General features: G+C 36.2%; 2 protein-coding genes across 3 annotated transcripts; one reads left to right on the forward strand and one right to left on the reverse strand.

Annotated features, from left to right (window-relative positions):
• Window positions 1–1,828: 1,828 nt before the first annotated feature.
• On the forward strand, window positions 1,829–18,771 carry clip3 (CAP-GLY domain containing linker protein 3). 2 transcript variants are annotated; one of them, XM_067365496.1, is made up of 14 exons: window positions 1,829–1,914; window positions 3,738–3,886; window positions 4,002–4,141; window positions 7,252–7,345; window positions 7,548–7,709; window positions 7,939–8,057; window positions 15,016–15,252; window positions 15,354–15,489; window positions 15,630–15,776; window positions 15,928–16,062; window positions 16,220–16,343; window positions 17,040–17,104; window positions 17,919–17,991; window positions 18,107–18,771. In XM_067365496.1, the coding sequence occupies exons 2-14, from the start codon at window positions 3,757–3,759 to the stop codon at window positions 18,162–18,164; spliced, it is 1,620 nt and encodes a 539-aa protein (XP_067221597.1). In that variant the 5' UTR covers window positions 1,829–1,914; window positions 3,738–3,756; the 3' UTR covers window positions 18,165–18,771. The 2 variants fall into 2 exon arrangements, with proteins under 2 accessions (XP_067221597.1, XP_067221598.1); XM_067365497.1 differs by having other exon boundaries at window positions 18,110–18,771.
• A 1,943-nt stretch (window positions 18,772–20,714) lies between these two features.
• On the reverse strand, window positions 20,715–21,506 carry dharma. The gene is made up of 3 exons (XM_067364333.1): window positions 21,200–21,506; window positions 20,919–21,106; window positions 20,715–20,813 (listed from the first exon to the last, which is right to left on the reverse strand). The coding sequence occupies exons 1-3, from the start codon at window positions 21,504–21,506 to the stop codon at window positions 20,715–20,717; spliced, it is 594 nt and encodes a 197-aa protein (XP_067220434.1).
• Window positions 21,507–24,027: the final 2,521 nt, after the last annotated feature.

Genomic DNA, 24,027 nt, shown 5'->3' on the forward strand with positions numbered 1-24,027 from the left:
ATCTTTGGAGAGCAAAGACACTTTGAAAATATCTCCGATTGTGTTTTTGTGAAAGAAGACAGTTATACACCTATAGGATCGCTTGAAGTACGGAAGAGGATTAGGGCCAAGCAATAATAAAAAATTAAAACCATCTCGAGATTAAAGTTGTTAAATTTCTAGAAAAAACCCATTCAATTTCGAGAAAAAAGTTAGGATAAAATGTTGAGAATAAAGTCACTTTAGTCAATTTAATGAGTTTATTCTCAACATTTTATCTCGACTTTTTTCTCGAAATTTAACAAGTTTTTTCTCGCAATTTAATGACTTTATTATCAACATTTTATTTCAACTTTTTTCTCGAAATTTAACGAGTTTTTTCTCATAATTTAACGAGTTAATTCTCAACATTTTATCTCGACTTTTTTCTCGAAATTTAACGAGTTTTGTCTCGTAATTTAATGACTTTATTATCAACATTTTATTTCAACTTTTTTCTCTGAATTTAACGAGTTTTTTCTTGAAATTTAACGCGTTTATTCTCAACATTTTATCTCGACTTTTTTCTCGAAATTTAACAAGTTTTTTCTCATAATTTAACGCGTTTATTTTTCTCGAAATTTAACCATTTTTTTCTTGAAATTTAACGCGTTTATTCTCAACATTTTATCTCGACTTTTTTCTCGAAATTTAACGAGTTTTTTCTTGAAATTTAACAACTTTAATCTCAAGACGGTTTTACTTTTTTATTATTGCTTGGCCCTAATCCTCTTCCGTACTTGAGGGTGAGTAAATCATGAGATAATTTTCAAGTATCCCTTTAAATCTGTGCTCAAAATATTTATTACAGTTCAAGAAATTTTAGTTTTCAGTTTTTGGAAATTTTATTTTCATAACATAAAATCTGATTTTATTTTACAAAAAAGCCAATGCGCTGATAAATACATGCTTGTGAACGAGTTGGTAACCATTGCAACATGTGCAAGTGTTTTTGTTACAACTCTCTTACTTTGACAAAACAGGACTCATTGTAGATTTACATAGGCTACATCATTAAACCTTCCCACGTAACAATATGTTCGTTTTGCTTACGTTCATTAAGTTATTAAAACGTTATTTCTCAATGTTCTTTGAATGTTCAAAACGTCGTTTTTTTTTTTTTTTTTTTAATGTTTTAAAAACGTTTTTTCATGGTTATGTGAACGTTGAGGAAACATTTCATTTGATCATTTTGGAAACGTTATAGGAATATAATTTTTGAATATTCTCTGAATAGGCTATTCTGTATACCAATTAAATGTGTTAGGAAACGATGTGGAATTTTTTTTTTTTTTTTTTTTTTTTTTGGCCAACTGTTAATGTTTTGAGAACATTATTAAAGACCAAATAGCCTAACTTTGAACCAATATAGTTCTGTTAACTTTACAGGAATAATTTGCTCATAACTTAAAAAGAACCTTGTTAGAACATAAGCCAACAAACAAGTTTCTTGTTTGCTGAATCAACGTGCGTCTTATTTAAAAAAAAATGTAAAATAGCTGACGGTTTGCTGTACTTGGAGGCGCCAAATACAATTTTCAATTGCTTCAATTGCTCCCGAGCTTAAGATTACTGACAGAAATTCCCTTTAAATGTGGACCCAGCCATTAAAGTTATTGTATAATTATCCAGATGCTGTCGTTCATTTAAAATGGCAGGTGTCTCTTGATAACTGTAACGCAAAAAGCAGGATTCATCTAGCAAGTTCTTCTGCAATGAGCATCAAGATTGGTTGAGGAGAAGCAGAGAGGAGAGAGGAGAGTGGTCCAGCCGTGAGTCACAACCGTGACGCAGGCAGAGAGAAGGACAAGGCGCAGCATCCTCTCCATCCTCCATAGCACAACAACGACTGACAAAAGAGGGGAAAGAAATCCCGGGTTCGAGGCTTGTTATCAGGTAAGACGGATATTATTTCGTTGTATCAACGAATTTTTGCAAAATATAAATGGCCATGTTTTTCCGCGTGAGAAAAAAGCCTGCTTGTTTTTCATGTGCTGCGTGACGGAGCGTCCATGTTTTCTTGTTGACACAGGGCAAGACTGACATGCTTTATATGAGAATACATGGACGCAATGCAACTGCTTGTATAAATTTAGTCGCGAGATGCAGTTTTTAGATGATTGTAATTTATTTATCGAAGATTAAATCAATAATTTCGAGAGATTGAAGACAGTGTCAATTACACTTGTGCACGATCCATTTCTGAATACGCCCCTTTTTTGGTGGAATTAAATATTCAGCAGTCTGGCAGCTCAGATATCCTATAAATAATATTTATTATTCTTATGTAAGTAAATTAAAGAATCATATCAATATTTTCTGAAAATGACAGTAAAACTCAACTGTATACAAATATTTTCATAATTTACAATTGATATATTCCCAACTGTAGTGAAACATTATAATGAGATTGCATTTTATTGCCTGTATTGTCCATTATTAAGTCCATTATTGCCTGTATTTTCCATTATTAAGTTGACTCATTATATATATATATATATATATATATATATATATATATATATATATATATATATATATATATGATAAAAAAATATTGTGTTATTATATAATTTTCAAAAAGTTTTGAATTCTGATTGAAGTGCCAATTATCATTACAACTAACAAAAATCTGTTACCACGAGGTCTATTTGTTTAATTGACATATTTGTTATGCAGAAACACCATCAATGTCTTCTACAGTCTGATGCAATAGAAGGACATTGAAAGCACTACCACAAACAGCTAATGTGTGGGCTTGTATATTCCAGCTGCAATAAAAAAAAAAAAACCTTTGGAGGAATACATAATATATTATTAAAAAGCTAGAGAAATGCTGAAGCTCATATTCACTTTGATCATTGCCCTAATGAAATAGTGTTCAGAGCAGATCAGATACTGAGTAACTAGGCATTAAGAGGGATCACAATAAAAGCTCAATGAAGTCTGAAAAAATTATCACTGAACATACATCTTTACTGAACTCAATGTAAAATCAATGGAGGGGTGATATCTATCATAAGATTATGATTATTTGGCTTTTAAAGATACCATGTGAATAAGTTTTTTGATATTATTATGACAATGGATGTTGAATGTTTTTCTCTAAATTAACTTGTACTTGACATGCAGTGTAGTTTTTAATATTCCCCTTGGTCACATAAATTGCAGGCATTTTAAATTTAGATGGTAAAAATGATCAAATATATTAGTTGTATATGAAAAATGCATATCATGTTGATAGCTTCTCACTGTCTAGTGTCTACTTTGCCAATATTCAGTGTAACTTCTGAATTAATTTCATAAATGTAGGTTCAAAGTGGTGATTGTAATGTAGCGTTGGCTAGAATTGTCAGAATAATTTCCTGAATGTTATTTTGATGGCTGACTGAGCAGAATACAGTTACGGGCATCTGAGACATCAAAATAAATTGCAATGAGTTATATTGAGCATGGATCTCCAGTAAGATGGCGCAGTGGCTTGTGAGGGCCGAACTCTCGTCTGTTCCAACAGACAGTGCTGGAAGCAGTGAGTCACTCATCTGCTCCACCAGACTCCATGCTGAACTTAGAGCGGAATATCTGTGCAGTAGACTAGAGGATCATGATCATACATCTCATGTCACTTATTCTTACTCTTGTTTTTGAGCAGGGATCAAACAAAAATATTATGAGAGTGTGAAAGATGTCTATATAAATGAATATGAATATATGTGCAGGCCCAATAACATAAGCAGAATGACTAAAGAGGAAACTTCTGAGGTGGAAGAGGCCCAGCCGGGCTCTGAGTTCATCAGCCCTGTTCATGAACCCCGCAAGAAACCTATAGTGCATCCATCAGCACAGGCTCCACTGCCCAAGGACTATGGTGGGTTTCTCAACTAACAGTCAGATCATTTTACAAATTTCACAGCAACCACCTTTTTGGCTGTTTTAACTAATCCCTGTATTATTATCCTGCATTTTAATTGCTTCTATTCCAGCGTTTACCTTCTTTGATCCAAATGATCCAGCCTGCATGGAGATTCTGACAGATTCTCGGACCACAATCCCAGAATTGTTTGCCATTATCCGCCAATGGGTTCCACAAGTTCAGCACAAGATTGACATCATAGGCAATGAGGTGAGAGACAGTCTAATAAAACTTTAAGTATTTCTCTGGAATTGCCAACGGTTTAGACAAGAAACCTGCTAAAAATATGGGCAACTAACAAAACATATTCAATGCAATCTTGCTGAAACATAGCATTTGTTTTATACTGAATGAATGAAGACAGTGAACCATAAATAAATGCCAAGTCTGCAAGTATAGAGACAGGGTGACATAGGCAACGAATTAAAAGGGGCGCAGCGCACGAGAGGCAGGACCGGATTTGCGCTCTGTATAGTGTCAACAAAATTCTATTTTACAATGTGTTTTTTGCAGTGTTCAGCAGTGGAGCCAATCATAGACATATCTGTTGCTTTGTTGAACGCAATGGCCAATCAGATGTGTTTGATTTAGTCAGAATCTACTCACTGCTCAAAACGTCTGAGTTTTAGTTCAGCGCTGATTTCTGCAGGCTCACTTCTCGTGAACTCTCTCATTTTAACAAACAAATTGTTGACACAATGTAAATAAGGAGATTCATTGTGTAGTGTAGACAGACTCATTGATTATAATGGAACTTTTGAGATTGCGATGAACTGATTCTGAGATGATTGACAGCTTTTTAGTAATTTTAAATGGAGATTTTTTTCCCACGCATTTAAGTCTATAAACATCCTTTTTCTTTACTTTAGATTACAATATGTTTACAATAAAGTCGACTTTAACAAAAAAGACTACATGTTCTGTCGGACTAATTTAAACACTTCATGCATCATGACGAGATTATGATGCATCGTAACACGTTACCAAGGCTATTAGTTTATCCATTAGCATTCGCCACTTAAACTATGCTTTGGAAAATATCACAAGTTAACAACTCTTCATGGCAGACATTGATGTTTGTGTATACTATTCTGAAATAGCTTTTTTTTTAGAACCTCTTTCCTGGAAAAACGACACTTTACTTGCAGTTTAAAACAAGCAAAAACAGCCCACAATGTTAGTATATTAATTTTTTTAAATTGCAGTTACTAGCATTTACTTGACCAAAAAACACTTGGTCTTCTATAAATGAAACCATGACTAGGATTTTAGTCTAAAGCATTCCTGAATTGCAATCAATAAAGTTTATGTAAGTCATTTTTCAGTGTTTTTTCTCAAAAATGGAGATGACATGTAACAGGCTAATCAATTATTTTTTTGTCCATTTGTAGTTCGTTTCATTCTTGAGTGATTATTTTTTCCAGATTTGTTTACTATCACTGTTTATTTACTTCATATTATATTTAATTCATATTATAGTAAATTGCAGTCCATATGAAAGATAGGCATTTGCATTATTTTGGCATTAATCTAAAATCTCACCCAGGGCACCTAGAGCATGGGCTGGCCCTATATAGAGAGGTGTATTGAGTTTCTATTCAGCTACAGGTTTTTCTTATTTTGAGGATGGAGTCTGGTTTCTAATCCATGTGTTGTGTCCAAACTTGTTGAAAACGTTTGTCCTCTTTACTTTTTTTTTTTGAGAGCTGTTTCATGCATGTCTGAGAAAATGTTTCTCAGCTTTCTTTTTAATATTTTTTTAAAATAATTTACCTGCTTGAGTACAGAGTACAGACATTTGGAATGATGTGTTATTCTGCCATGCCTTAAGTTTTAGATTAACTTTTTATATTAACTTTTTACAAAACAATTTGGTTGCAGTACAGGTAAATAAATGTCAGTGGACTACCCACTACTGAAAATCTTTCTCGGTTGAGTTTTCATTTTACACATTGTACTAAGAAAGGGACATAATGTTCACTTACGCTCTACATTTAGTTAGTTCATGCATTCTTTGGGAATCAAATCAATGACCTTTGTGTTGCTTGCGCCATGTGCTATTGTTTGAGGCACAGGACGTTTTGGTACTGTCAGTGATTTATATCAGTTCCTAGATATAGCAAACTTTAGTGCTTTAACAAAATTTAGGCTAAGATAATTTAGATAAAGATGTATGGGTGATGGAGAAGGAGGCACCTTGCTGTAGAATGGTGTCCCTAGAGATAGTAGAGCTGCAAAGATTGATGGCAGTGGTTATAAGCTTCCTACATTTGACTGATCTCTCCATTGAGTTCTGCCCTAAATCAGCTCCACCTGTCAGATCTCGCTGAAGAAGATCTCTCACTGCCCACTAGTATGTGGCCTTGTGAGTCTGACTTGTGATGATGAGTAATCAAAGTAAGAGGTTTCATAAGTTCATAAGGTTTCACAACCCTTGTGACAAGACCAGCTTAAGCCAGCCAAAGGTCTTAGCTGGTTTATGCTAGCCTTACTGATCTCAGGGGAAAACTATCAAACCAGACCAACCTGTCTTGTCTGAGGGACAGGAAAGAATCAACTTCAGCAAAAAAACAACTTAGGCTTGTTGACACTGAACATGCTAAACTGCAAACGATTATAGGATATCTCGAACGGTGTTGCCATGGCGAGCGGTTAAAATAATGACAAAAAGGGAAACAGGAAGAGTCTCATATCTTGACATAATCCTTTTACATTCACCCAAAATGCATATTACCTGTCGTGCACAGTCTCCCTAAAGCCTCCAGGGTGGCGGTGCAGTCGGGGCTTGGGCCCGTCGTCGCTGCTTGCAGCTATATTTTTAAGTTGTGTTTTTCAGCAGGGAAATCTCAGGTAAAGGATTAAAAATGTGAAGATTTTTAAAAACAGAATTTAGGATATAAAATTTGTGATTTCATATTTTTGATTTTTATGAAAATCTGTTATCTTTTGGTATGCAAATGAACATTTTCAATTATGTTGCACTCTCATTAGTGAATAAAGCTTCACGTCAACAACAAAGTTTTTCACAAAATGGCCGCTATACATTAAGAAAATGTGACATTGAGTATGACTCCGCAAAAAGGCTTCTTTTATCACTTGTAACCAATATTAATTGGCTTAACTTTTCATCATTAGAGTGCATCTCACTAATATGGCTCTCGTCCAGCTTTGAAAGTGGCCATTTGCTTTTAAAAAACTTCATCTACTCAAGACCAGAATTGCTGTGCGAGTCTGCATTAGTTATTAATTGGATTCCAGATGCATGGAAGTCCATCATGTGTCGATCATTTCTTGATGTTGTTTCACATTATCACTTTCAGATTTTAAAGCGAGGTTGCCATGTCAATGACCGTGATGGCCTGACGGATATGACTCTTCTCCACTACTGCTGCAAAGCTGGGGCTCACGGAGTAGGTAAGTGACATTTGAGTTGGTGACGGTTGGAGGTCTTCGCCCTGACTTGCCTTATTTAGATCATTCAAGTTTAACGACTTCTAGTTCTAATCCTTTAAAAGCTCAAACCTTGCTATGCATTTCACACTTGTCAACATTATAAAAGCAAATCTAGCCTGCAGCATGTGTCCGTTCTTATAGTAACAATGTGTTTTCCTCTCAGGTGATCCTGAGTCAGCGCTGCGGCTGTCCAATCAGCTGATAGCTCTGGGAGCTGATGTGAGTCTGCGCAGTCGCTGGACCAACATGAACGCCCTCCATTATGCAGCTTACTTCGATGTGCCAGAACTGATTCGCGTTTTGCTCAAAGCCTGCAAGCCTAAAGGTGACTTCCAAAAGCATAATGAGTTTTTGTATTCATAATGGCATCTGAACTTTTCAAGCAGACAGATGCTTTTGAAACAATCTAGCCACATTCTCACACACAAGCTTAGGTAGAAAATGCAAAATAGTTAGTCATTTAGAAAATGTAAAAAGTGGCTAATGAGTATTTGGCATCTCATCACATTTTCCACTAAAAGCACGGTGTCTCTTTCTCTTCTCTCTACACACAGTGCTCAACTCAACCTGCAGTGACTTTTATCATGGCACAGCTCTGCACATCGCCGCCTCCAACCTCTGCCTGGGTGCTGTCAAATGTCTGCTCGAGCATGGAGCCAACCCTACTGTCAGAGTGAGCATGATGATTTAAACTTCGCTTGAGCTAATCAGTCTAATTGGCTTTGCTATAATTCGACTCAGCTCATTTCGAATCAATGTTTCAGACCACAGTCATTGCTCTGTATTTCAGAATACATTTGTAGCCAAATAATGTTAGAATGGGCACCAAATATATGGATATTCACAAATATACACTGGTCACCGTGATTTTGCCAAGTAAGACATGTTCCTGCATGGATCAACATATTTTGTTGATCCTGGAACAACATTCCAGTCAGAAAATTTAGTCTTAACCCTATTCCTACCCCTAAACCTAATCCTACCCATAACTTATCCCTAAAATCAGAGGGGAAAGATAGGTGAATAACATTGATGTAGAAGAATAACCCACTGTGCAATGTGACGTCGGGAGTGACGTCTTTTTCATGTAATTTTTGGACGTCCAAATTCGGTCCATTAAAGGGGTTGTTTTGTAACGCCAGGCAACGTCTTTTTTCGACGTCTTCCGCACGTCTAATGTTGATGTCCGTGGGACCTCCGTGTAAGGGCTATTTATAGTCCAGATCTGGTCATTTGTGGACGTCTTTTCAACATCAAATTTAGACTTATTTTGGACGTCGTTTTTATAACTTCTATAACTGTGGTCTCATGTTTCCAGAGGGTGGAGGACATGTTTTCTGTGCCAGTTAATTTTCCTGTAGTTTTGTTTGGCTCAACTTCTAGTTTCAACAGGAAATGCATTACACCTTCATCTCTCTTCTTGTTGAAACTAGCTGTTAAGCCAAACAAAGCTAAAGGAAAATTAACTGGCACAGAAAACATGTCCTTCACCCTCTGGAAACATGGGACTACATACAACACTACAGTTATACAAATACAAATAAATCTTTATTCAAAAATAAATGCAGCGATGCCAGCGATGCAGGCTGAAAAGCTGTGCCGTCATTTTGCAATGGTTGAACACTCGCGCGAAATGGTCGTGTTGCCTCAACCAATCAAAGTGATGTTGACTGGTTTTTGTCTCTTTGGTTGAAGTCTGGACTCCGGTCCGGATCCGGACCCGGAGGGAATTCAATCCGGACCCGCCTCCATTTCGTATTTCAACAGCAGTAATTGTGTGTAAGGGATTAAAAATCTGGATTTCCTACTTTGATAAACGCATGTCAAAATCATTTGTTTAGTGTAATATGCCTTTTTGGAGATGGTCCGAAATTAAAGCGAAGGCGAGATATTTAAAGTTTTCCTCCGTGATTCAGTTGCCATGACATCCAGTGAGCATATACTTTTGATGTAATTGGACACGAGTCGCGCGACGCAGCGTTTGAATGGGTGTGGAGCAGTGGTTCTTAACCTGCGGCCCGTCACAAATAAATGCGGCCCGCGATATGCCGACCACAATAATAATAATAATTTATTTTTGTTTTAAAATTTAAATTAAAGTGAATTAAATAAATATAAATGAGCTATAATGCTTTATTTGTCATATAAAATCATTTTGGTGAGCATTTATTATTTTCAGACATCAGGCAATGTAGGCTAACGACGCAATCACTCAGTTAACGAAACAAACAGTGCACGCTTAGGAAGAATTTAAACAGTAGGCTAGCCATTAATTTTGTAAATTTAAGCCTCAAAATGGTCATATTTGTTATTAAAGGAGAAAAGCTAAATGTGGAAGATAAAATGAAGGAACACATGCAAACAAGAAGAGTCGCAGCATCAGCAGTAAAGGTAAGAAGAATGGAAGAATCAGTTGTTAATGAGCGAGATGGGCAGCCTTCCTGTTTGCTCTGTAGTAAAGTACTTGACAAGCAAAACCTACAATTTCAAAAGACTGAACTGTGAATTCGATGTGTTTGTTTGATGTATTTTAAATCAGTAAAAATAACCGCATCAGCGCACCGTGGCTGGAATGAACCCAACTCTGCACTCACTCGCGGATCCGATGCTACGCGAGGGATTGCGACATGACAGAATGCTTGATATCGCCAGAGATTGTAATTAGCCTACAGTGCGCTCAGTGTTGTTTGTAAAAAGAGCTGAGTAACTTTTGCTTATTAAGGCGTTTATGTGATTGTTTGGTGACTATTGCGATGATGTTGAAGAAAGTCATAAAGTCATACAGAATTAAATAGCAACTTAAAGTATATACAGTTTGTGTGTTCATTGAGCATTACTGATAATTATTGTAAAGCTAATGTCAGTACGTTAGTTTTTATTTGTTATTTATTGTGTGCAACATCTTGGTATAATAATAGTATTATCTGCTAATACCATAACATTAAATCTGATTGGTTTGCATTGGTGACGTTATATGTAAATTATATGCGGACCGTTAGACTTGCAATTGGACCACTGTGCGGCCCACTGGGAAAAAAGTTTGAGAACCACTGCCCTAGACTGTCCTTTAGCTGCTGTTGGTTCTTTTTAAATTAGAAAAAAGGAGGATATGCCTAATATATGCTACCATGAAATTATTTTCTGAACTATAATTTCCCACAAATTGCATTTCCAAATAAATAAACAGATACATGCAAAAATACATGTATGCATAAAGAAATAACTTAATTAGGCTACTAAACTAGTTAAAGAAAAACAGGAAAATGTATTAAAAAAAATGGCCTGAATAAATAAATAGGCATTCACATAATAAATCATGTTTGTTTATAAATAATCTGTATGCGAAGTTCAGATGCAAAAGCCTCTTAGTGCCATCTGAAATTCTTCTAGAATGATCCTTTTTATAAAGCCTGTAGAGTTAAGTACTTTCACTTAAATGACAATTAATAGGTAATTTGCATTGCCATTTAAGTGAAATTATTGAAGTTTGATAAAAAATGCTCAGTCTAGAAGAAAGTTTCAAATGGCACTTAGAGGCTTTTGCATCTGAACTCTTCATGTATTAATCATGTTGATAGACCCTATAAAACAAATATTACATATTAATCATGTAAATTTCCTGCACCTGTTATAGACTCCAAATGACGTCCAAAAAAATTACCCAGTTCAAGGTCAAATGTTGAATGTCAAGATGACGTCCAAGTTGGGTCATGGTTGGACGTCCAAATAGTGGACCTAGTTTGGACGTCAAATAGATGTTCAGAAATGGTCATGGACCGACGGACCTAATATAGACATGATCTGCACGTCTGTCCGACGTCCAATGTTAAGTGGGAAACTGGACAGAAACGGTAAACTTGTCCCACAAATCTGATTGGTTGACTGGAATGTTGTTCCAGGATCAAAAAAGATGTTGATCCAGGAACATGTCTTACTTGGCAAAATCACGGATTCAAAAGTTTGGGGTTGGTACAATTGTTTGACCTTTTTTAAAAGAAGTCCCACCAAGGCTGCATTTATTTGATGAAAAATGCAGTAAAAACATTAATATTGTGAAATATTATTGCAATTTTTAAATAACTGTTGTAAAATGTTTACAAAAGTAAATGTTCATTTTTTCCTGTGATGGTAAAGTTTAATTTTTAGCACCCATTACTTCAGTGTCACATCCTCTTCTGTAGCTTGCTTCCTAATCTAGTTGTCTAATAACTAGCATTGTCTACAGGGCCGGCTCGTGCTTATATGCGAACTAGGCAGCTGCCTAGGGCGGCAAGAAAGAGAGGGATTTAGTTTTTAATTTAATTAATGTTTTTATTTTATTTTTTACATTTGTTTGGAATTATTTCACTTATATCAAAAAGTTATTACCCGATTAGTTATTCTAAATTATGTTTCCTTCATTCTACCAAGTAGCTACCAAGCGGCATATGGGTCTATCTGTTGATTTCGCAATGGGCAATCAGAGGTGTTTAAGTTAGCACTGAACAAAAACTCTGGTGTTTTGGGCGGTGATTGGCCTCTGAGTTCTGCACGCTCACAAATCCTCTCATAATAACAAACAAAGTGTAGATATTATGTAAATAAGAGAAACATTATGCTGACAGATTCATTTATTATAACAGAACTTTGTGAGATCGTGATGAAGTAGCTTAATATGACAGCTTTTTAGTGATTATAGAGGGAGCTCTCTTTGTGTGCTGTCTGACATGCCAAATCCCTTAACAGTTTGATTATTTTTCTGTTAAAATTAACAGTGCTTTGTGAAAGTAGACTCTTTAATAAGAAATTATTTATCAGGAGTGTTTATGCTGGGTTATGTAGGTTGTGCGACAACACGTAAATTTAAACTATTAAAAGGAAATTGATATGTTTTTAAAGGGGAACTTCTCTGCCTTCCCTTGGAGTTCACCCTCCGTCTATGTGTGTGAGAGAAAGCAGAGGAGAGGTCATGTAGCTCACCTTTTTGTGTGCGTAATATTTATATGCGGCATATATTTATAACATCTATTTATAACAAAGAGCTGTGTATGCGCAAGTAACCGGATTTTGAGTGTGAGAACCGATTGCACACCGTCGCTTCACCACTACTAAAACTACCACCGATTTGCCGGTTTCGTGTTTCATTGAAAATGAACTAGAGACTTGTGCTTTGCGGGTCCTGTGTAAAACTGTCTTTATGTTGAAGTAAGCTACTGCCGGCCAAATTTATCAGTGGCCCACCAGGAATTTTCCTGAATCTTACTGGAGATATTCTTACTAGCTATATAATATAATACAGCATTTGCATTTGCACTTAAAGGTGCCCTAGATTCAAAAATTGAATTTACCTCGGCATAGTTAAATAACAAGAGTTCAGTACATGGAAAAGACATACAGTGAGTCTCAAACTCCATTGTTTCCTCCTTCTTATATAAATCTCATTTGTTTAAAAGACCTCCGAAGAACAGGTGAATCTCAACATAACACCAACTGTTACGTAACAGTCGGGATCATTAATATGTACGCCCCAATATTTGCATATGCCAGCTCATGTTCAAGGCATTAGACAAGGGCAGGCAGTAACATCTGGATCTGTGCACAGCTGAATCATCAGACTAGGTAAGCAAGCAAGGACAATAGCGAAAAATGGCAGATGGAGCAATAATAACTGACATGATCCATGATATCATGATATTTTTAGTGATATTTGTAAATTGTCTTTCTAAATGTTTCGTTAGCATGTTGCTAATGTACTGTTAAATGTGGTTAAAGTTACCATCGTTTATCACTGTATTCATTGAGACAAGAGTCGTCGCTATTTTCATTTTTAAACACTCAGTATACACAGTCTGTATAATGCATAAACACAACTTCATTCTTTATAAATCTTTATAAAATAAAGCTTTAGCCACTAGGCATAGTCTCAAACTCATTCAGAATCAAATGTAAACATCCAAATAAACACTGTACTTACGCAATTAGACATGCTGCATGACGAACACTTTGTAAAGATCCATTTTGAGGGTTATATTAGCTGTTTGAACTTTTTTTATGTTGTTTAAGGCAAGCGCGAGCTCTTGGGGCGTGGAGCACCAGATTTAAAGGGACACACACCCTGAATCAGTTCATTTCTAATTATGCCCCAAAATAGGCAGTTATTTTGAGCTGAAACTTAACATACACATTCAGGGGACACCTTAGACTTATATTACATCTTGTAAAAAAAAAAGTTCTAGGGCACCTTTAAGGGCAGTTTTTTTACATTGCAGAATAAAGGGGAAAAAAAGAAATCCGAAAAATTTCTTTTACATGCTTTTATTTTAGTGTAAGTTTATTAATAAATCAATAAACAAAACCTCCAGTCTTTCACATGCATCTCAAAGATCAAGTTTAATTGTGAGTGTGAAGTAGGGGCGGCGTGACAGTGTTTTGTCTAGAGCGGCAGTTGAGCTTGTGCCGGCCCTGATTGTATATTATGAATATTGTTGGCTACTTGATGAATTGCTTTGTTCCTCTCTTGTAAGTCACTTTGGATAAAAGTGTCTGATGTAAAATGAAAACTGTTTTGCTGCTTAAAGTCACAAAAATCGTTTTTTTGGCTTTAAGTATGAATATGTTAGCCTTACTAGCTAGTGTGCTCCAAAACAATGACAAAATTCATATTTAAAAGATATAAGCATTCAAAACTTACAGTCTCTCACTTCTGCCAATATGAATTAACGATTTTGATGACATCACACTGCACTTCAGCTTCTCATCAGATTTTCTGTCCAATCAAATCCTCTCTAGAATCTAAAGCAGGGGTCTCCAAACTCGGTCCTGGAGGGCCACTGTCCTGCAGAGTTTAGCTCCAATTTGCCTCAACACAACTGCCTGGAAGTTTCTAGTATGCCTAATTAGACCTTGATTAGCTGGTTCTGGTGTGTTTAATTGGGGTTGGAGCTAAACTCTGCAGGACAGTGGCCCTCCAGGACATTACATTATAAATAGATGCTGAAGCTGCGGCTAAAATCGGTCACTTGTTCACACATTTACTAGTTTCTACATGGTGAATGGCACTATATGGGGATAGGGAACGATTAAGACAGTGTTAATATGCTTTCCATTGAGGCGAATGAAGTCTGGTTTCACGTTAATGTCACACGAACCACCGCAGTGTGCACAAAGTCTGCTCCGGTCCAGAGACCGCGTGTGTCAGCGCAGACCACATAACGTATCGGACCTATTTGAATTCTGCACAGAATGTTGTATTTAAAAGCGATATGGAGGAGATTAGGAGGAGAAACGGTTAGAGATTAGGAGGAAACTGAGGTTTTACCGAGCTCAACGGCTCTGGCCGAGCTGTGATATAAGTGAAACGCTATTGGCTATTTTAAAAAAGGGGAGGAGCTGTACGATATGTCCCGCCCTGTCTTCCTGTTTCAGTGTAAATTACGTCAACACATTAAATAATGCTGTGCATTCCAAGGCAGTGGGCCTTTATTTTTTTTAATTTTGTGATACATTTTTTTTAGGATTCTTTGATGAATAGAAAGTTACACATAACAGCATTTATCTGAAATAAAAATCTTTCTTCTTCAGTAATCTTAAAATGATAAATGTTGGCCTGGTTAGACTATCACTAACAAATATAAACTCTCTGCATGTTACAGAATGATAAGGGTCAAGAGCCTGCTGAGGTTGTCCCTGACCCCATGGACATGAGTCTGGATAAGGCTGAAGCCGCCATGGTGGCTAAAGAGCTGAAACAGTTGCTGCTGGACGCCGTGCCTCTCAGCTGTAACCTACCCCGCGCCACCCTACCCAACTATGACAACATCCCCGGCAACCTCATGCTCTCCTCTCTGGGCCTCAAACTAGGGGACCGTGTGGTGCTGGATGACACGAAGGTGAGTATAGGAGAGTCGGTGTATTAAATATTTTAGAGAATGGATGCAGTGTAAAAAGTCTGAAGTTAGGCAATATAAAACGTAATTCCTCTCTCCTGCAGACTGGCACCCTCCGTTTCTGTGGCACCACTGAGTTTGCTAGCGGGCAGTGGGTTGGTATTGAGCTGGACGAGGCAGAGGGCAAGAATGACGGGAGTGTGGGAGGGATCCGCTATTTTATCTGCTCCCCAAAACAAGGTGTGTTCTCTTAATTTCTGTATTATTGAAGCCATTTGTAATGACAACAGCAAGCTTAAATTGTTGATTCATACCGAGTATTCGGATGACATAATCTGATTTCTAGAGTTTTATATTTGGCATACATGTCTATTTTTCAGGCATCTTCGCTCCTGTGTCAAAAATCAGCAAAGTTCTTGAGCAGACCCCCTCTTCGGTCACCTCCACCCCAAAAACCCCTCGCATGGATTTGTCTCGCGTCACCGGCAAGATCAAGAAAGAGAAAAAAGAGAAAGATCGTGTGAAGAGTGAGTGATAATTCATCTATTTGATATGTGTGATATGATTCTGTGTTGTCTTATGTTCATCTTCTGTCAAATTGTTATCAAATCATTGTTTGGACTTCTTTATCTGAAATTTTGTCTTCTGAGTTCCACATTTGTTTTGCTTCTCCACCAGCTCCAAGAAAGAAGTCTCTGTCTGGGGTCAGTTTGGATCCTGATGGAGTCAACGTTGAGGTTGGGGATCAGGTGCTGGTGGCAGGCCAAAAACAAGGGATTGTCCGCTTTTTTGGAAAGACAGACTTTGCCCCTGGTATGTCTATGTGAAGGTCTAAGATAATGGTATAATGTAATGATTTGAGAAGTCTGACATGATGATTTGTGATTCCTAATATCTAATATGAAATAACTTATAGTACAATATTGTCCCATGAGTATTTAGTATTTTGTGTGTGCATTCTTGTGATCAGGATATTGGTTTGGTGTGGAGTTGGAGCAGCCCACTGGAAAGCATGATGGCAGTGTATTTGGAGTGCGTTACTTCCACTGTTTGCCCAAATATGGGGTTTTTGCACCACCTTCCCGTGTTCAGAGGTACAATCTTCAACCTACTTACAGCTACCCGACTATGTTCTGCTGTTTTGGTTAAAGAATATGAATAGACCATTGCCTTCCACTTGGCTTTTATTCCTGGATAGCAAAAGCATTTGCAGGAAGGTTTCACTATTTATGAAAGAATAATGATAAGGTACCTGAAAAAGGTTAGGGATGGGCTTAAGTAAAATACCATCTTTGCTATTAAGTCTTTGTGAAACCATCTGGTGTAATATAAGAAAATTCCAAAGCTGAAAAACAGGGACACTTATGCCTTGGATTAAGCCAGGATTAGACCTTAGTTCAATTATATTTAAGTAGCTTTTATCAACGTATCTAGAAAAAAAAAAACATTACTGGTGTGCATCTTGAGACAAAACAATGACAGTAATATATTTTAAATATGTCAGTGCAAGTTGCTTTCAGTTGAAACAGCTAAAACATGCATTTTAGTCTGGGACTAGCTTAAGCCTTGGGGTTTAGTTTAGTTAAATAGTTAAACTGGGGTTTAGTTAAATGTAAATTTAAATATTCATATGTTTGTCAGATGCTGTGTAGGCTTTCGTAAGCGCATGGAACACAGATCCAAAACGCAATGAAACCAAACAGACTTAGAAATACATGTTGAAGTCACTTAGATTAAATCATCAACAGTATGTTTTAACTTTTTAATTGTATTTTTTTAAAATCTTGCAGAATTGCAGGGCCCAAAGATCAACAGGGTGATGGGACACTAGTGAAGAAAGTCCACCAGGTGACTAGTAAGTACAAAGATAAGAAGCATGTTTATCAATTTGGAAAATATTTTAATTTATGGAAAAATATGTATTGTTCTTTCCCTGTTTTCCCAATCAGAGTGTCATGTCTAGTTTTGGTTTTGTTTCATGTTTATGTTTCAGTTTTTATTTTGAAGTTTTCTTATGGTCATGTTTCCTGTTTTTCATGTGTTTCCCTTGCTCCTCATGTGATCCTGTCATATGCATCCCTTTTAAGTTTAAGTGTCTTGTTCTGATTGGTTCTCTTGTCTGTTTGTCTTGTTTTCATTGGTTTATTGTTTGATTGTGTGTGTGTGTATATATATATATATATATATATATATATATATAGCCCCCATGTTTCATGGTTCCTTTGTCTAGTATTGATCCCTGTAACCGCTGTTGAAGAGTCGTGCATCTAGGCTTGTCACGTCGGGTCAAGGTTATGTTTATTGTCAAGTCTAGTTTAAGTTATCATCTTGTTTTGTTTGTTTTGGATAATCTATAACTAAGCTGGAATGGGTTCACTTTGGCTCGCTTACAGTGGCCTCCATGACACAGAGTGTGTATTCATGTGAATAAACAAAACAAGCTTACATTTAGTGCTCTGTTTTGCTTGTATCTTGTCAGTTAGGCATGATGTGTAATAGCGATAAGAAGTTTTTCTCCTCTAGTTCAGCTACATGATTGCTTGTAGTAAGGAGCAGAAATATACTTATTGTGCAATATCCATCATACAATATGTATGTGAAAGGACAGCAGTCCCACATGACAGTCTCAGGTACATGTTTGTGATGTTTCATCCTGCTCTTCTCTACAGTGTCCCAGCCGAAGCGGAATTTTAATGCGGTGCGATCTCCAAAAGACATAACATCTGAAAGTTCCATATCCAGGTATGCTTGTGTCCCACGATTAACATATCCGTTTGGCTGCAGCTGTGAGTCTATAATGGATCCTGTGTTGCAAAATTAAGCAGCATTTTACTTTCATGATTTGTTTCTGTTGTAGCAGGTTGCTGTTCTGTTGCTGGTTTCCCTGGATGCTCCGTGCAGAGATGCAGTCCTAAATCCACTGCTTACATCTTTAATTCTATCTTCTCCCTCTTTCTGTGTTCCTCCTCAAGATAAAATCTCACCTACTCTGTGTACTTCCATTATTCATATGTGCTTCTCTCTGCGAAATACCCAGACCGCTGTCCCACCCCCTTTGACAGCAATTCAATAGCAAAAAAATAGTGCCTTGTCAAGTAACTAACGTCCTGCATTCCGATGATTGACTTCTAGACGAACAATCTTTTATGAAATCAAAATAAGGGAAAATCATCTCCACTAAAAGCCATTCATATCTCTCTATCTGCTCGGGTTTTTTGCTAAACCATTGTTGGTAGATTATTGGCAGTATTCAGGCTTGATAATACAGTCATAATACACAAAAGTAGGCTTGTACGTTTGTTTTAATTTGTAAAGGTGCTTTTTTTTTGTTTTGTTTTGAAACATGCTGCTGTATTATGCACCTTTACTGTCTTACTTTTCAGTATTTTACAATGTATAAACTTTGGTTTCTAAGTTTCATATGCCTTTAAATGAACTAGTAGGCGACATATTATTAGCGAACATCTAAAAAACATCCAATAATCACAATTTGAAAATATTCATGCTGCCAATTGTGAAAAAGAACAGGGTTTTGTCATCTGAACTCTATGCTTTCTTCATCTACAGTGAAACTGTAAGTGTGTAGATTAAAATATAGAATATGTTGCATGAAATTAGCAGGCATGGGCACGTTTTCAGGTCATAAACTGCTCTGAAATGAGATGAGAGGCCTGCTTTAGATATTATAAGTTAATAACTTTTCATTCAATTAAAATCTACCACAAAACCAAAGCGCAAGCTTCATGATATAGCAAAAGATAAATGACTGGATCTTTTATGCCAAAATAATGTACTGTTAAGAAAAATAAAAAAAAACAAGGTGAAAATTAAAGGATTATACTATTTTGTAAACCCAAATAACCATACAAATTCAATCACAATCATGTTTCTCTCACCCAAAAATATTTAAATAATAATTAAATGCATTTGCATCATCTAGTATAGCTTAAAGTGAAGTACAATTTATTTTTTAACAAAAAATTTAAAATGAATCTTCATCTATCATCTACAACAGCTGCTAGGCCAGACTACCTATCCCTTCTCACTCTCCCTCCATCAGTTTTGTAAATGCTGTTCTTTAAAATCCTGATCGTGAAAACAGTATGTGCTTATGATATTGTAATCAAGTGTGTGGGTAATAACAGCAATATTTACTCTGTGTCAACATGCTATATGAATATGGATAGAAATCTGTCTACTTTATTACCACCTATGGAAGTACAGCATGAGTAAAAGTGTCTGTCCATAATAGATGACCTGGGATCAACCAACAGTATAGGTGAAATCACTACAGAGCGGGCAGATTTAGTTAAGGAGAGATTAAAAAAAAAGATGGCTTGTGCACTCTCCTTCTTGTGAACACTTGGTCAACTGCACTGATTTACAAAAAAGAGCAACTTGCAAAATTGAAAATGTACTGCTTGAGCAGGTCTGGACAGCTTTTGATTTCTTCAGCCGCCATGACATTATTTCATTGAAGAATTCTTGAATTAGTGTGGTAGGTTTAGCATATGACACTGTAGTGAGTAGAATAGTGCATCTTCTGATAGAGTGCAAAGGTCAGCTCACAAAAATCTGAAATTGTGCATTATCATTTTGTGACTTATAGAGTACAGTATATTGCTTTATGGTGACTTAAAGTTGTACGAACGCATCAATATATCACTGTTATTTACCTGGATTTCAGGACAAGTCACATTCAGTTTTTTGATGCCAAAAGGAGAGTAGAAAGTATGACTGTAAATTGAAGTTTCATAAGTAACTCGCAGACTGGCTCACCCTCCACGCTTTCAAAAGTTTCAGTGTGACATCTAGCATCGTCAGCAAAGCTTTCTGTCATTTTATATCCAGTCGTGTAATTGGTATAGTTCATTTGTAAACATTTATTCGTCTGAGAAAATATATATTTTAATAATTTCACAAGGTACTTTTTTAACGTCCTGTGCTTTGTTTTCATGTTAACTATACTCTGTAAATCGGATTAATGTGGATCTTATTCATGAGTTCAGTTTTGGATTTGATGGACAACATAACTGTACTGCATGCTGTGTATACATTTGCAGGTTTCTTTTTCCTACAGTATATCAGCATGAAAAAAAAGCCTATTAATTACTTAAAGTGGAATTCTATCCTGACTATGGATATATGACTAATAAACATTAGTGTTTTATACTTAGTTTGACTGTGTTGTTTTGGTTGATCTATCTATCTATCTATCTATCTATCTATCTATCTATCTATCTATCTATCTATCTATCTATCTATCTATCTATCTATCCATCCATCCATCCATCCATCCATCCAAATAGGCCAAAGCAAAAAAAAAAAAGCAAAGAGAAAATTTCACTGAGAAAACGTTTATTTGTGTAAAAATTTTTTACATTTTTAACTGTAAACAGAAGTGTACTTTTGAAGAACATCATTAAAAAGTCATTGAGCCTGTGTTGACATGTTTCAATCATAAATTAATCTGATTCCTGATGATCACCGTGAGCGCGCCTCGCGTTTTTGTCAGGGCAAGTTGTCTGTCTCTTTCTGCGTGCTCGTCGGTTCTTGAACCACACCTAAAAAATACATAAAAATAAACGAATTTTAGTTATTTTATATTCAGATAGCGACTTTAGGACAAAATAATGATATAATGTTAGCGCTAAAGAGCGTTATCTTACCCGCACAGTCTCCTCGCTGAGGCCGGTGTTTTTGGCCAACTCTGCCCGGGTTTCAGCGGTCGGGTAGTCCGTGATGGCGAAGAGCCGCTCGAGCTGCTCCGTCTGGTTGTCGGTGAACACCGTTCGGATTCGACTGCGCTGTCTCAGGCCTACAGTTTGGTGGAAGTGATTCTCAACTGTTTCACATCCTGAAGGCAATTAAAAAACAAATTAATTAAAAACAATGTCTAAATAAATTACACTTAAAAGTTTAAAAAACAAACAAACGAAAAAAGTCATACCTGATACGGCAAAAGGCCACTGCTGACCTGCATAGTAATTTGAGTTAAAAGGTGGTTGATAATATGAGACTGGAACACAGCAGCTGTACATTCCTGCCCATGATGAAGATGGAAAGTTCACCATCAGTGCTGCATGCTCACAATGACCTCTACATCCATCCTGGTAGAGCAGGTCCAGTTTGGTCAAGTGCCCTTGGAAATCCCGAGAAGATGCTGGATGATCCACTCCAGGTGATTCTACTGTTTGTTTGCTGGCGTCTCCCAAGATGTAATCAATAGAGAAGTCTGAAAATTTCTGAGTTGCCATGTTCAAGTAGGGGTCTAGAGAAGCTGGTGCTGACTTCACTCTCTCCTCTCTGTCTTAATAATGACATGCAGCCAGAGAGTTGTATTTGTACCCCCTGTATCTTTTTAACTGAGGTATTAATGTATTTAATATAGGTCCATTAACACCTCTTTGTAAAGCTGGAGGTCAAAGGAAATTACCTTTTGAAGATCCACTTTGAAGATCCTTAAACCCTTTTAAGCTGACACTTGAAATACACCTGTAATGTTAACTGATCACACTTCGATACTGATTTTATACAGTTTAGCCTACTGACTTTAATGCAATAGTTTAATTATTGTTTAATATAGGCTAAAATACTATGTTAAAAACGTTTCATATAAGACCTGTTATAGTGTCTCCATAATATTTCTATGCATTAAAAAACGTTTTACTGAAAGGATATTTTACTTATTAAAAAAAAAACACATAAGGAAACATACACTTTTTATATAAAATTATAATTTCACTTATGGATGCTACATTAATCATGTTATAGATTTTACTCAGTAAAGTTTATGATGAATTAAGTTTATCATAAAAAAGAAAAACTTGACACTCTTGTTCAAAGAGTCACGCGCGGTTTGAAACTGTGACGTATTAGGCCCACGTGTTCTCTGAAGTTAAAACAGATGAAAGTGATTTTAATGTGCCTTTTCAAAGAGGTCAAGAAGGTTTTGTTCAGTTTGTGTTTTAATTACTTATGCTATCTTAATGAATAAGATCAATGAGTATTACTTCTCTGTAAGGAATTACACTATATTTTTTTTTCTGTAAGGTAATCACAAAACGCTTAGTATCATAGAAACCTAAACGTATCTAATAGGTGAATAAATGTCGCCATCTTGTGGCTTTATGAAGAAACTTTGATTAAAGCTAATACAAAACGAAATGGTTTTGAACAGCCTTATAGATTTAGGCCCAATTCAATGATTAAAAATAATATTAATATAAATATTTTTAAATAATATAAATAGCCTAATAATTTAATACCCATTAACTGTCCTGTTTTATGATTATATAGCAAGATAACATTGATTCCACTGCAAACAATAATAAATGATAGCATTATTTAAATATAGTCCATTGGACAGAATAAAAAAACAAGGACTGCATTATCATATTATTACTAAACAAGGCCACTGTCTGTGGATAGAGGAATTATTCAAAAGCCTTCAGCGTTACATATGTGCTGCGTGCCAATAAATCAGGGTTATCTCAAGATTAAATGATCATGGATATTTTAAAGCACAGCTGTAGCTTCACAAGTAATGTCTAAAATCGAGTGTGCAATTTACAAACCAGCAGATTCTCCCAATATAACTCAGCTTACATTATTAATATTCGATTCTTTTTAAGCTACTTGGGTTTACAAAGAATACACATGAAAATCCCACTGAGCGGATATTGTTTTTGCCTCTTTGCCAAATGAGATCATTTGATAATCTGCAAGGCCCGCACAGCAAATACAGAAAATGAAAATACTGCATGTCTTCATTTTACAGAGGATTTTTATGTATTAAACACAAACTATCAATGCTCAGGGATTTTGTTTCAAGAATCTGTGAATGAGTGTGATCTTTAAGTACGATCAGAATGAAAGATTCTTGGCCCTTCCTTTCAGATCATAACATCTTGTAAGCTCTTTGATACATGTAGGACTTTCATTAAAAATAACATCAAAACAAAGAGGGATTACTTTTTCAGTAGCAAGATAAAAGAGCATATAGGTTTAATCAGTCAGTATCTTTCACTTCAAAAGTACAGCGACTCACACTAAACAAACCTCATTTGCATGATAAAGGCAACAATCTGATCCAGAGCATTGAACTGAATCATATGGTTGACCCATATTCAGTTCTGTGATATGTTTCTAGAGAACATCCAGTGTGGTTGTAAGCATCCATCTGCATAGCCAGGATTTGCACAATGCCACTGACAAGCATTGATATGATTTGGGCCAATAGGCAATTAACAAATGCATGAACTCCTCCAAACAGAGCTGGATGTTCATTGAGAACTCCCCAACTATACAGCTCTGCCAAATCAAACTGATCTGGGGATGAAATTCAAGCTCCAGTGAGTTAGATAGATGTGCATCCCAAAAACACAAAGCCTAGGGAAGTTTGAATATTAAAGAAATCAATCCAAAGCTCGGATAAACGAGGGCGACTTTGAAGGTCGCTTTTCTCAATGGAGGACACTAACTTCAATCAAATGATTTATTTAAGACACTGTTGTAAAGGATATTTGGGCCACAGCAGTTGTAGATGTCTGAGAAATAGGCTAGACAGATGGTGTTTGGATTTAAGATTAGCTGAGTCATTCTTCACTGAGGAAATAAGCCCTGATGGTGTATTTTGCATAAACTGCAACTGGAAAACGAATTCAGGCAGCTGCAGGAACGTGTCTAGCAAAAAGTAATTATGTTGTTCTTATAAAGTTACATATTAAACCATCCTGTTGAAACATTTAAAGAGCATCTAGCATGTTATTTGCATGC

This window comes from Chanodichthys erythropterus, chromosome 17 (genome assembly GCF_024489055.1).
Source record: "Chanodichthys erythropterus isolate Z2021 chromosome 17, ASM2448905v1, whole genome shotgun sequence".
Lineage (NCBI taxonomy): Eukaryota > Metazoa > Chordata > Actinopteri > Cypriniformes > Xenocyprididae > Chanodichthys > Chanodichthys erythropterus.